This window comes from Hyaena hyaena, unplaced genomic scaffold (assembly GCF_003009895.1).
Source record: "Hyaena hyaena isolate Hyena2069 unplaced genomic scaffold, ASM300989v1 scaffold_427, whole genome shotgun sequence".
Taxonomy (NCBI): domain Eukaryota; kingdom Metazoa; phylum Chordata; class Mammalia; order Carnivora; family Hyaenidae; genus Hyaena; species Hyaena hyaena.
Genome location: NW_024081064.1, coordinates 203,707 through 217,577, shown reverse-complemented (window position 1 = coordinate 217,577; position 13,871 = coordinate 203,707). Strand labels below are relative to the sequence as shown.

At 55.8% G+C, this 13,871-nt stretch overlaps 1 protein-coding gene across 4 annotated transcripts in view; it reads left to right on the top strand.

Annotated features, from left to right (window-relative positions):
• The first annotated feature begins 8,606 nt into the window (after positions 1 to 8,606).
• The window catches only part of LOC120245760 (retinoic acid receptor RXR-beta-like), a 32,794-nt gene continuing 27,529 nt past the window's right edge, over positions 8,607 to 13,871 (top strand). For 2 of the 4 annotated variants that reach the window (XM_039252965.1, XM_039252961.1), the window contains exons 1-4: positions 8,607 to 8,692; positions 11,203 to 11,279; positions 11,524 to 12,272; positions 13,755 to 13,868. In XM_039252965.1, the coding sequence (XP_039108896.1) occupies positions 13,854 to 13,868 (15 nt within the window). In that variant the 5' untranslated portion in view covers positions 8,607 to 8,692; positions 11,203 to 11,279; positions 11,524 to 12,272; positions 13,755 to 13,853. Of the gene's footprint in view, positions 8,693 to 11,202; positions 11,307 to 11,523; positions 12,273 to 13,754; positions 13,869 to 13,871 lie in introns of all 4 variants that reach the window. The other 2 variants (XM_039252962.1, XM_039252963.1) reach the window with 2 other exon arrangements.

The window sequence follows — 13,871 nt, the reverse complement described above, 5'->3', positions numbered from 1 at the left end:
TTTTATTTATTTATAGGAGAGAGAGAGAGAGAGACAGCGGAGCAGGGGAGGGTCAGAGAGAGAGGGAGTCACAGACTGAAACAGGCTCCAGGCTCTGAGCTGGCAGTCAGCACAGAGCCCGACGCGGGGCTCGAACCCACGAACCGCGAGATCATGACCTAAGCGAAAGTTGGACGCTTAACCGACTAAGCCACCCAGGCGCCCCAGGAATTGCCTTTAAAGTGGATAAAAACTCAGACCAAAGATGCAACCCGTCAACTGGGGTATCTGGGGCGGCCAGCTGTGAGTGCGATTGCCTGGTTCCACGGCCGGGGGGGGCCACCTGCTTGGTGACTGGCTCGGAGAGCCTCCGCCACCCCAGCTGTGGACTTTGACCCTCAGGACCCCTCCAGATAATGTAGAAGGCCTTTTTTTCAGTCTGTTAGTCTATCTTGCTCTGTGTTCAGAGCAAACCTGTGGCCTGAGTATCGATTTTCATATTTTTTGCAGAAGGGGAAGCTGGAGGCTGGGTGGGGTGATGTGGGCAGGACCCTCCTCAAAGGGCCCGGGGGTCCCAGAGGCCTTCCCCAGCCCTCTGCCCCCAACGGTTCCCAGCGACCGGGGCGTCTGGATTGAGAGCCAGTGGGAGCAAGCTCTTCTTTGAAAGGCGGCCTTTGTTTGCTTTTCTTTATCATCAAAAGTGCAAGGGCAACTCCGTTTACCTAAAGGCAGGCGCCTTTAAGCTCATCCTTTCCGCAAACACCTAAAGGGTATGTTGAACATTTGAGCCCGTGTCTCAGAGGGCAAAGCGTTTGCAGAGCACAGGCCTGAGCAAGTTGGGGGGTGGGGAGACCCTGAGGCCTGCAGTGACCTGCGCTGTTCTGAAATGACCCTCAGTACCCGACAGTCACCCGCTGGTGGTGAAGTGACCCCAATGGCGGAGGGGACGGTAAATGAAGCTTTTCAGCGGGGGCTAGGGCTGCAAGATGGGTCTGCATTCTGGCTCTAGAAAGGACGTGCCACAGGGGCTGGCGTGGACAGCGCCTCATTGCCTGCAGAATTTTTGCCGCCGTGCCTGTCCCGGGACCGCTGTGATGGAGAGACTCGGACTCTCCTCTACCAGGCCCAGAGCGGGCCCTTCTCAACCAGAAGGCTGTGGCAAAGACTTCGTGCTCCGCAAGGTACCCCTTGAGAGGCAGGTACTATTATCGTTCCCATTTTACAGATGGGGAAACTGAGACACAGAGAAGCCTAAAGGCCTCATGCAGAGCTGAGCTGCTAGTAAGGGGCAGTATCAGAGTTTGAACCCTGGCCTGATGTCAGAGCCTGCGTCCTCACCCACTATGCCAGACGGCCTTGCCTGCTAGCGTCCCATGGGGGATAGAGGACCAGCCGGGAAGAGCGAAGGAGGCTGGCTGAGTGTTCTGGGAATATTTTTTATCCAGAAGATCTCTTTTTCCCCCTGAGCTTGCAAATTGCATCTCAGATCCCAGCCTTGGAGATGGGAGGTCGTACTGAGGAGGAAGGTGGTCCTTGGTAGGGGTGGGGGTGGGTGAGGGGTGGAGGGTACTGGGCCAGGTGGCTGTGCCTGGGGGGCCAGCCTGGGCCACAGAGAGCCGCGGGACTCATGGAAGACTCTGTAAGTGGAGAGGCTTCTTTCTCTTCTCTTTCTGGCTGATTGAGCCCAGACCCAGGATCGGGGAGGGGGCGGGGGTGGGCAGGGTGTCAGTAACCAACCTCTCATTTGGGAGAGAACAGCGTTCAAGGTTGCCCTGTCCACAGAGAAGGGCTTCTACATGTCTGTGAAAGTACAGCATGGTGTGCACAGCACAGACCTCTGCTCATCGGCCTAGCAGCTTCACTGGGTTTACTTTTTTTTTTGTTTTGTTTAAGTTTATTCATTTTTTGGGGGGGGGGGCGGAGAAAGCTCCAGTAGGGGAGGAGCTGGGAGAAAGAGGCAGAATCCCCATCAGCCTCCGCAGGGTCAGCGCAGACCCTGACGCGGGGCTCCAACTCGCGAACCGAGAGATCACGACCTGAGCCGAAATCAAGAGTTGAACGCTTAACTGACTGAGCCACCCGGGTGCCGTAGAATTTCATTTTAAAAATTTTATTTTTAGCTTAATTTAATTATTATTATTTTTAAAGGAATAAAAGTTTATTGAACACACTGGAAGGGAGCGGTGGGCAGGACAGCAAAGGAGAGCCTGTCTGCCTTCACTCATTTTTTTAAATGACAAAATAAATGTATTCTTCCTGTAAAATAAATACAAACAAGGAAAAAAGCCTCAATGAGATCTCTCTGTGCACTCTTCATGTCCTGTAGCTGGGGACACACGGGGAATACAGATCATTTTTTTTCTCCACGTTTAATCTTCGCACCAAAAGGAGGGAGGCATATTACCCCCATTCTACAGATCTTGAAAATGAGGCTCAGGAGGTTGAACAACTAACCCCCGGCCTTGTGGGCAGCGAGGAGATTTGCTTCCCGGGGTCTGATCTCAGGCCCCAAACCCTCAACCACCAAGGGAGGCTTCAGGTCTACCGCAGGGCTGAGAAAGAAAGCTGGCGGTCAGCCTTCTGACCACAGGGCCGTCATCCCCTGGTTTCACGTAGCATTGGCCACGGCACAGAATGGTGGCCGCCTGCACGCCACGCTCTGCCTTCCGTGGGCTTCTCATCTCCTTTCACCCCCAGGATGGCGCTGAGCAGCAGGAGGCATCATCTCACTTCATGGTGAAGACACCCCCCTCGCCCCTCCCCCCCCCAAGCCGCTCATGTAGCAGTCACGTGGATGCGCTTCCGTCTGGTTTTTTGGTGAAAGCTAGGGGCTGGGGGGTCCTATGTTTGCCGGTGGCCTCCCGGGGCACAGACCGTGATGTGGACATCCCAGGATCAACAAGGGGCCACCGTGTGCCCCGGGACCCCTGCCCATGGCCTCCTTGTGCGTAGGGCCTTTGACTCTCGACCAGTGAGCTGGGGGCTTCGGGGTGAGGCTGAGCCACAGATATCACCGGGCTTGGCCCAGGAAGGCCGACTGTGCTTTCTGGAAGGATCGAGACCTTGAATGTTTAAATTGAAAGCGTGCCCGGAATTGGCCCCCTTCCCTCCGCCGTTAGGAAGACAGGTCTTGCAATAGTCATCACTGAAATCTAGTACAAATGTCTTCTCTTGGAGCCTCTTGGGTGGGGTGGTCGTTTTTCAACTGTCAGCAATCTTTAAGTTTTTTTTTTAAAAAAAAGCAAACTTTCCAGTCCTGTTCTACCTGGAATACATTTTCTTCTCCGGGGCCCCTCCCCCAGGCCTTCACTGTTCTGTCAACACAGTAAAGCCAGCCCCCTCCCTAGCCGCAGGCCGTTGAATGAAGCAGTTCTTTGCTCCACCGAAGGAAATGTTTCCATGGAGTCGGGCCAAGAAAACCCCTTGCCTGAATCCGGGGGCTGGCCCACGCCCAGAGCCAGGGGGGCCGCATGGGGGCGGGGCAGGCCAACGTGGCCACCTTTTCCTCTGGTGGGGGATGTGACTTCTGAAATCCAAGCCACAGTGGTGCCTGGAGTCGGAGTCGCCCAGATCCCATTCTCGGCCCGCCTCACCCCCTGGTAAGTGGATTTCTCTAGGCCCCTCCAGTTCCAATGAAACCATTTGAAGGTCATTTTTTTTTTTTTTTTCTGTTACCAGCTCAGAAGTTTTTCATCACTTGTTCAGGTTCAGGAAAGCCCTTCCAGAAGTTGGGTGTGGCTGTGGGGCTATCCCAGCTTTTCCATGCCCACCCCGTTTTTTAAAAATTTTATTTATTTACTTTGAGAGAGAGAGAGAGAGCAAGAGAGCCCATGCACGCGCACAAGTGGGGGAGGGGTAGAGAGAATCCCAACCAGGCTCCACACCATCAGCACGGAGCCTGATGTGGGGCTTGAACTCACGAACTATGAGATCATAACCTGAGTCGAGATCAAGAGTCTGGACTGCGTCACCCAGGCACCCCCCCCCCCCAACCCATGTTTGAGAGCCTCTGTCCAGGGACTGTGTGTCCTGAGTCTCTTGATTTTTATTTATTTTAGAAAAAAATTTCATATTTCAGGTCCCTAAGGAAGAGGCTCAAATGGTCAGTCATCCTGCACTGCTGCGTTTTTTAAAAATGCACATTATAAATGCAGTACATATAGTAGAGAAATCCACAAAAGTAGAAGAAAAATCACACAGAATCTATTCACCCAGAACAACTAATGGTTTTGGGAGGATATTTGGGGGTAACTTGGGGCTATCGCCTTCCTGTTCTTTTTCATTGGCTCTGCTCACGGAAAGTACTAGTAAAGAACAGCGTCTGTCCTCTCTCCCGCATACCATAAATCCCCGGAGCAAAACACGTACGTGAGCTGCCTTGAAGCCCAGGAGTCTACCGGGAAGTAAGCTTTATCCTTGGCCTTTTGCAAAAGGCGCTGACTTTTATTTGTCTTTTAATATCTACAATTTGACAAACTCCGCTATGCAAAGGTTGAGGCTGCACCCAGAACTCAGGTTTCAGGGAAGCAGGGTCTTCCTGAGATTGGTGTCCTGGATCCAAGCCCACGTGTGCACAGACAGCCACGGTCCTCAGCTCCCCAGGTCCAACCCCAGAATCACGACATCCGGCAGAGACCCCCAAGCAGCCAAGTCACAGGGAAGGTGGGTATGAATCGTGTTTGGATAAGAGACCCGAAGTAAAAAGAGAGCCCCTGGTGCAAGTCCTTAAATGCTCGAGAGGTAAGACTACTTTGAAGGTAAAATCAAGTTCCCAAGAGGGCCGCCTGGCTGGCTGGCTGGCTCAGTTGGGACAGTATGCGACTCCTGATCTCAGGGCTGTGAGTTCGAGCCCCACTCTTGGGACTAAAGGCCTGAGCAACAGGTCAGTGTGCATTCTAGAAGAGCTACTGTCAATTCCAGGACCCACAACATATGCGGCTCTTGTTTAGTTGATAAGTTCTCCCAAATCCTTGACAGCTTGACGTCCAATGGCTTACCTTAGAGAAGGCAGAGAGGTTGTGACTGACAATGCCCGGGCTTCCTCACCCCACAACAGCTTCATGGGAAGACCCTCTGTATGCCCTGTTGCTTTTCTGACTTTGGCTGAGGTCTACGGGAGGAACGGGAGAGGGGTTCAGAGACGTGTGATTTGGGGGGCTTGGAGTCACCGGAGGCTGGCGCTGGTACTAGAGGTCAGGAAGGTCCCGCCTCACCACAGCCACGTGTGGAAGGTGCAGAAGGGACCTCGAGAGATTTCTGGGGAAGCCTACCGTTTTAGGGGTACCCGGAAGACTGGGAAAAGCTTCTTAGAGGCACAGCCACACAAGGGATGCCGTTCTGTAAAGGCTGACAGTGCGGTTTGGGGACACAGAGTGCATTTACCCGAGGCTGGGGACTGGTATAGGAAGACCCTGTATTCATTTCCTGGCCAAATCTTAGGACATTTGTACACTTGCCCACAAGTATGTACATGTGGAAAGGAGACTGCTCACACAGCTTTTGAGGGTTCCCAAGTATGAATTTTTTAAAAAAAGAAGAAAAATGTGTGCTTTGAATTAGATCTATGTGAAAAAAAAAAAGGCAACAGGCTAAGCCACGCGTCTGGGACCCTGGCTCTCCTCCAGGGCTCTTGAGAGAGCTGGGTTTCGGCATGTACAGAAAGAAAACGAGTCACTTCTCAAACCTGGATTTCCTTGTCTGTTTTGTCCTATTGAGATCAATCTGAGCCCTCAAATGTCCCTTTTTGAGCAAGGAAAGCAGGCACAATGTTGCTCAGATTGAGAAACAGTTTGGATCCAAATATTACCATAGATTTGGCTCTTTCACGTTATTTCTTTCATTGCTTTGGACCAATAAATATTTAAAAAGTTAGGTTCGGAGCTCCAGAAAAGCCAACAAAAACAGTTAAACATATGGATATCTTTTTTTATTGTGGTTAAAACCATGCTCAGTAGAGATTAGTTTACAGCAGTGTTTTCTTTCTTTCTTTGCTTTTTTTTCCCTATCTTTTTCTTTCTCTCTTTCTTTCTTCTAGGAAGCCAGAAGGATAAACATGTTGCCATGGTGTTCTGTTTAAAATAAAATACAATGGAAAGAAAAGCAGAATGATGAAGTAACCACATGGGCTGCAGGATACACCTGATACTAATTACTGTCATGCAGAATGTTCTGGAAGACATTTGACTCGCCTGATGTATACATTCAAATCAAGCGAAGCAGGACTGGAAGGCTCCTTGGGGACCATCTTGTCCAACTCTTTCCTTTTTCCAGATGAGGAAATAGGGGCCCAGAGAGAAGAAGGGCCTGGACCTCAGCCTCCCAGTTAGGAGGGAGCAGAGCAGGGATTCAACTCCCTTCTCCCCCGCCCCCCCCATCCCCACCCCAAGGGCGCTTTGGTCGGAAACACATAATTTCCAGGGTCCTTTGACCTTGGCCTGTCAGTGAGACCCTGAAAAAGAGGAGTGGGTTTCACCGTTAAACTTGGAGCACAGGGCTTTGGAGCCAGAGAGCCCAGAAAAAAAAAAAAAAAAAAAAAAGCAGAGAGGCCCAACTTTCCTCGTGGGCGCCGGGCCCTGAGCAGAGAGGTGCACATTGGCTGTCTGGAGTTCCTCCTTCCCGGGCCTCCCAGGGGCACCCAACCAAGGCCGGGGGCTCCTCCTGGAGCATCCGCTCATGGCCTTTTGCGGCTGCAGGGCCGACGCCAGGAGGCACTGTCTCTGTGACAGTGTGACCGCCTCCGGGGGGCCCGCAGTGCGTGGCTAGGGACGCTGCCGGGTGGCCGCCGGGTCCCCCACGCAGGCCTCCCACGCGCGGCGAGCCAGCGGGGGCCCCCGCGACAACGCGCACCCCTCGCCTCTGCCCCCGAGAGGCTAGCAACCGGGCCTGCCGGCGTCTGATTGGCTGCGCAGGCCTGACGACAGGGGCTTCTGGGCGCTGATTGGTCCCGGCCCGCTCCGCTGTTTCCTAGCTATTAATACCGAGGCTAATAAACGTTCTCCTGTTGACAAGGATGTTCGGAGCCATGATTTTTTGAAGCTTTCTTGACGTCTGCGGCTGGTGCGGGCCTTCCTGCCTCGCGTCCTGCTGGGGGACGCCAGTCTCCGGGGCTCCTTGCGTGGTCCCCAGGCTGTAAACTGGGCGTTCTCGATCTCCCGCCCGTTATCGGACACTTTCGGGGGGCTCCCCCCAAAGCCCACCTTAGCTGCGTCTCCCCAGCAGCGTCGTCTATACACGAGCCGTCCGCCCAGGGCTCGGTGTCCCTCGTGACCTGGAGGTCCACTTTCACCTCCCTGTCACTAGCCGTGGGCTCGCAAGTACTCCGTCCCTCCTGCTCAGCCCCGGAGCCCCCTGTCTGGGTTGAGGCCACATCCAGGGCCGCCGCGCCCCCCGGGAAGCGCGGGGAGCCGTTCTGACGCCGGTCCCCGCGGGGCCGCGCCGCCTTTCCCCTTTGGGACCCATCACTCATCCTCACCCCTCTCCTGTCACTAGGCGCCTCGTCCTTGCCCTCCCGGCTGCCACCCACCTGTCACCCCAAGATAGATCCTTAGTCCCTTTCAACAGCGTTTTGACCTTTTCGAGAGGACATTTGATTGACGGCCCTGCCCGCTTTGCCACTCAGTGCCCGGCAGAGCTGCCGAAGGCGCCACCTGTTACGGATTAAATCTCATGTGCCAAGTCCCCGAGCACGAGGCCGTGCAAGCTATGTTCTGCCGCAACATGTGTCGCTGCCTGTTTCCCCGGGGCGGCATGGGGGGGGGTTCCTCAAAGTGTGGGGGGGGCAGTCACCTCCATTCGGGGGGCGGGTACCCCATGCATCTCCAAGCGGGACACAGTCCTCCTCGAAAAGTAGTTTCCCTAGAGGGACACGGCTCATGCCTAAATTATTCTTACGCCCCCGGTTGGGGGGTACCCCCTTGTGAGCGTGTGGGAAGCGGGCGCCCTGGCAGAGGAAGGGGCGTCGTCAGGGTCTCACGCGCAGGTTGGAAGCCGCGCAGCCTGGGACCCAAAACCCGTGTTTTTTTTTTTTTTTTTTTTTCTTCCCTCTGACTCCGGGATGCTTTGCCGAGTCGTCCATGTCAAAGATAGCCAATCAGAAATAGACGGGTGGGCTACACGGGGGTGACAGCCGCCGACTTACATTTGGGCACGGGTTATCTTGCTCGGGGCATTTAATTTTCCGGGACAATAAGCAGAAAGCATCATTTTCTTTCCCTGAGCCGCATCCTCCGAGAGAGGCTCCGAAATGGCCAGGTGTGGGACCCGCCGCCCCAGCGCCCCGCTTCGCCCCCGGCCGCCCCGAGAGCCGTCCCTCGTCCCGCGCTCGCGGCAGACGGCGGCGACACCCCGCCCCGCGGGGAGCGGGGCCCACGTAGGGAAAAGCACCGGCGCACACAGGGTGTTGGTCATGGCGGCGAGGGGCACTGCGGCAGAATTTTTTCCTCCCTTCTTTGCTGCAATCTGGGTGCGGCTAGAGCAATTTGTCATAGAATCTGGGGGGCTCATTTTTCCGGCCAATCACTTTTGGAGAAATGAGCGCATTGCAGCAGAATGCGCTGACGTCAGAGACCACCCCTTCTGCGCCTCCATATAAACCCCACCCAGCCGGCCCCTAGCGCAGACGGCGGAGGCTGGGATGGAGCGCGCCCTGGCCCGCCGGCCTCGGCCGCAGCTCCTCGGGAGAGCCGGGGCGCCCACGCGAGAGTCTCCCCACCTGGTGAGTGGTCGGCCATCCTTGCCCGAAAGGATGTGCAAAACGAAGACGACACCCCTCCGAGGCTGGGCCCTGCCCGGGACACGCCGGTGACAGACGCCGGGGACCCCCCGCGGGCGGCCACCTCGCCTGGTCCCCGAGGTCGGCCAGCGCAGCTCTGCCAGGCAGGAAAATCTCGAGGCACATTTGTATTCCCCGGGGGGCGGGGGGGGGGATCAGGGCCCTGCTCTCGTCCAGCCCCTTAGCTTGAGGGTCGGCTGGGTGTCAGGGGCTCACATGAAGACGAGTGAGGGGACTCCGATCCGACCCCTGTCCGTCCGGTAGACCGCAGTCACTGGGGTCGAAAACCCAGATTTTCTGTGCTCGAAGCCACCTTTAGGATCACGGGGGGTGGGCGATATGGCGGCGGGCGCGTCCTGCATGCCCCGACGAGGTGGGTGGGGGAGCACGTCCAGAGAAGAGTCCCCCGGGCACATTTCCCCCCTAATTTGTGGCCAGGTTCTCGGGGGCCCGTAGGCGTGAAGAGTGCAGGTTCCTGTCCGCAAGGGATTACGGATCCAAAACACACGGGTTTAGTGCGGAGCAGACTCGAGTCAAAATTTAGAGTAAAATTGCTAACTGGTAGCATCTGGTTCCCCCCGATCAATCACTTTAATAGTGGAGAGAGATGGCGCCCAAGTGCAGAGCTGCCGGGAGCCCCCGGAGCGGCCCCGCGGGGAAGGCGGCTGGGGGGGGGTCAGATCCCCGGGGGCTCTGGCACCACCGAAGCAGAGGGGCGGGCTGGGTGGACGCAAGGCCGTGTCCTTATTCGGGGGGAGGCTAATCAAGAGGGAAGAGCGACATACAGAAAAGGGGGCGTGTTGGGGGGGTGTCTAGGTGCTGGGAGTTGGGAATTGGGGGTCGGGGGTCTTTTTAGCATTGCGCGATGGTCGCTGGAAGATTCTGACACGTTGCGGGCTTTCGACTTTTGATAAAGTCGTCTTTTACCGTTTCCTTTGTCCCTGTCAAGCCCCCCCACGCCGCCCCCTCCCCACTCTGGGCCGGCGGGCTTGGGGAGGGGGGGCGCGAGCGGGTTGCTACGTGGCAGGTTTCTGGAAGGTTCTCTTGCTGGCCGCCAGAGGGCGCTGGTGGCACTGCGGAATTTTGGGGGGCGGGGTGGCGAGGGGAGGTGGCCTTTGTTCTTCTGCTGGAGGGGGTCGAGCGCGGGATTTCCTGGAGAATTCTGGATTCATTTACCTGAGGGGGGAACGTTTCAAGATCTTGGGGTGCACCGGGGAGCAGCTGTAGCATTCGCGCTGGGCGGAGATGTGATTCGCGCTGGCCGTGTGACTTAGGGTATCGCGGAAGAGCGTGGATACGGATGAGTTTATTTTGGTCGGTTTTGGTTTTGGGGGTCTTAATGAAGGTGTGGCATATTTGTGCAGGATGAAGAGGTCGTGAAATTGTTGATTAGGTGCCATCGCGCAGGGTCTTGAAATTCTTGCTGTGGCCAAGAAGAGGAGGTGCAAGATTTGGGGGGGGGGGGCGCATCTGTAGTGCTGTGGATGACTTTAGGGGTTTTTGCCTTTATATTAATTTTTAGTAATACGTTTTTTTGCATCACGTGTCCAGAGACCACACAAATGAGTGAAACGGTGTGTTGAGAACTGGGCCTTTATAATTTTAATTAATTTATGTGTAATTGGATTTACCGAAGGTCAGAGCCAAGATTGCTGTGTTTTTACTTATGAAAAGTGGAATGGTGTTCTGGGAAGACCCTATGGCGAGTGCCTTCTTGATAGCCTCATACGCCTCTGGTGCAGGCTGACCCCCACAGTCGGGGGGCGCAGAAAGGCCTCAGGCCGTGTGTTGGGCGGGGGGGGGGGGGGGGTGTTTCGGTGACACAGCGGCCCTGCGCGATGCGCCGGTGTGGGCTGTGGCCTCCCCCAGACTGAGACCTGTTGGGCGCTCCCCCTCCCCCCGCCCATTCTGTGCCAGCTGTGCCCCTGGCAGCTGCGGGCCAGGCGCTGCGGGGGCGCGGGAGGCTCTGCTGCGCGCGCGCGCGCCGCAGGTGGCTGTGCTCCTGAGCCCTGGGTGCCGGCCGCGCGCCCCCTAGCGGTCTGTGCCTGCAAATGGTTCTTGGCCCGCTAGCCCGGGCTTCGGTTTGCGCATGCGCACACAGCTAACACTTGTGCCCTGTCAATCAAGTCTTCCTTACCCCCTCCCACTTCTCTCCCTCCTCCCCTTTCCAGTGCTTTCCTCGCTACCCCTCCCATTTCTCCTCTTCCCCCTCCCCTCGCGTTTTCCTCCTCCCTCCTCCACCCCCACTTTCTCTCTCCCATTCCCTCCTCCCTCCACCTCCCTCCTATTTCTCCTCCCTCCGTTCCCCTCCCTCTTCCCTCCTAACTCCTCCCTCCTTCCCGCTGCCCCCTCCCTCTCCCTCTGGCTGCCCCCTCCCTCTCTCTGCTGTTCCAGCGCTGGCCGTTAGAGGTCATCAAGATGGTTTCTAATCTGGCCCCCTTCCCACGCCATAGGGTCTCTTCAGGGATGACATCACTCGTTCACCTCCTTGTCTTCAAGGACCACCTCTGGATGCCATGCTGCTGCCAAGGTGCTTGCTGCTCACCTCCACCTGATGGTACCTCAGCCCCTCTTTGTGGCAATAGATACTCAACCTGATGGGCAGAGCCCCCACCCCTGCCAGTCTCCTTGCACCATGCCCAGGCCCATGAGCAATGAAAAGCCCATTTTAAATTTTAACTAATTAGTTTTCGCCGTAATTAATTCACTTACATTTTAATGACTACCTAGACGTAGGCTTTTAAGTGGGTCCTCTAACCTTTGGTCAATTGCAGAGGGCGCTAGGAGATCCGACCCCCTGGATGGAACCAGCATCCAAAGCAGCCCCCGGCAGAGCCCCCCCACCCCTGCCCCCGGGGCCAGGACGACGGAGGATGAAGAGGACCAGGGCCGACCAGCCAGCTCTCCCTCTTGGCGAAATGCTCAATCCAATGCCCTAGTGAGGGGGCATTGGTCGTTAACCTCTGACCTTTGCTATGCTTATGCCTCGATGCTGTCTTCGGATACTTTCCTATAAGTCTCTGCTTGTGTTAATGTGGCAGCAACCTGGAGTGTTTCCCTCCCCGAGGAGTTGTGGGCTTCCTCCCGCAATAGCCCATTGTTGCCTTTGTGATGTCCTGAATGGAAGGATCCCTTCGGGAACTTCTCAGGAGGGGGACCTGGGCCAAGGGCTCAACCAGCATCTCACTGGCAATTCCGAGGCCCACGGTGGGCTTCTGGAATGAGCATGAGCCCTGATGCCATGCTACTCAACTGCCAAGGGCATCCCACCTCTTCTGAGATCTCCCTGGTCTTACTGGGGGAATGGGGTCAAGGAGGGTAACCTCTCAGGGTCGTTGTGAGCATTCAATGAGATAAAGCAGCCAGGGGCAAGGCCGGGCATAGAGGAGGTGGCTGGCAAATGTTTGTTGAAACGGTCTGGTAGGTCCGTCCCTTCCCGCCTCGTCACGTGTCTCATGCTTCTCGTTTGTTCTCCCACAGCGCTCCAGGCAGCCCCTCCCCACGGGGCTCTCCTTTGCACCAGGTAGGGGTCCGCCAAGGTGGGCGTTGGGCTGACCCGAGTGGAATACGAATCATGCATGTGGTCATTTCCAGAGCACTTTCTCTGTTCTCGGAGCGTGTTCCCGCCCCCCCCCCCCCCCCCCCCCCCCCCCAGCAGCCACTACCTGAGTGAATTCTTCAAGAACTCCCCTTATGGCCTTACCCCAAAGCCACCCTGGGCGGCGGGATAGCCTGTTTGAAATCCCAGCTGTCCAGGGTGGTCTGGGGGGGTGTGTGTCTGGGTCGCCCCCCCTCCCGCTGGTGTCATGTGCTGGTCCCACCTCTCAATGACGGTGTGACCTTAAACAAGTCACTTAACGTCTCCAAGCCCCAGTCCCTTTCATGGGCTAAACGGGGATTAAAAAAAAAAAAAAAAAAAAAAAAGCACCCGCCTTTATCTACCCCACAGGGCGCTTTTGAAGACCAAATGATGCAACCCGCTCTGAAAGTGCTTTGTAAATCACTGTGGAAATTGCTAGATACTTAACCCCCCCGGGGGGTTAGTCCCTCGCGGTGCCCAGCCCTCTTCTCCCTCGGGTATAAGAGCACCCAGTAGGTGCTGTGTGTGTTTGCACTCAATAAATAAATTCTGGGATAAATAAAAGCAGAATTAATTCAACAAACATTTTCCAGACCGCCGACAATATGCCCAGCGCACCGGGCCTGGTATGTGATCCAAAGATGATGAAAACAGTCTCCTGGAAGCTAATTGGGGTCCCCAATTGATCAGTACTTTCTTTCGTCCCCTTTTAAGCCAACCAGTTTTGTCCAGAGAAGACAAAAACAGCCCTGGTGCTTTAGAGAAGCCCAGCTTGGTGGAAACAATAGCTCCCCGGCATCTGAAAGGGGCTGATTGGATTATGTGGCAAATGATGGTGGAAGGGTGACTTGGAAGGTGACAAATGAAGTGGGCGGAGGGCTGCTTTGAGTTAATCCAGGCTATTAGGAGGGAACTTTTGTCTTGCAGGGCCTGCCAGGAGCTTTTACTACTGGTTTTTACATCCTTAGTGTACGGACGCATACTTTATGGCCAGTGCAAATCGAGGCCCCGGTGAGATTGGAGTGGGCTGTAAAATTGAGCGTCCTGCTACCAGCGAGTAATTCTAGTGAACGTTTATGTCTCCCTTTGCGCTTGGCAAAGGCCTTTTGCAATCGCCAATTCATTTGAACCTCACAACTCCCTGTCCCGACCCGGGGCCGGCCTGCCACCCTAAGGGAACAGAGGCCATCAAGCCTTCCAATTGGGGCCCCATGGCACGTTTGCACCCCCTGTCACCTCTTGGGTAGCAGAGGAAGAGGTGTCCTCTGTGCTGGTCCCTCCTGTCTCCGACCTGTCCGCCCCCCACCCTCTTCTACGACTGCTTCCCTCCAAATTCCTAACTTTGCTCTCTCCACAGCCGGGAGCCCCTCAGGCCCCTCCCGTCCCCCTTTCCAGCCACTACAGCCTGTCTCTTTCCTTTCGCAGCCAAGCTTCTCGAAAGGCCTGTCTACACTCGCTGTCTTCCTTCCTCACCTCCAATTTCCTCTTCAACCCACTGCTTCCTGACTTGTTCCGCTCCGTCGAATGGCCCTAACTCAGGTA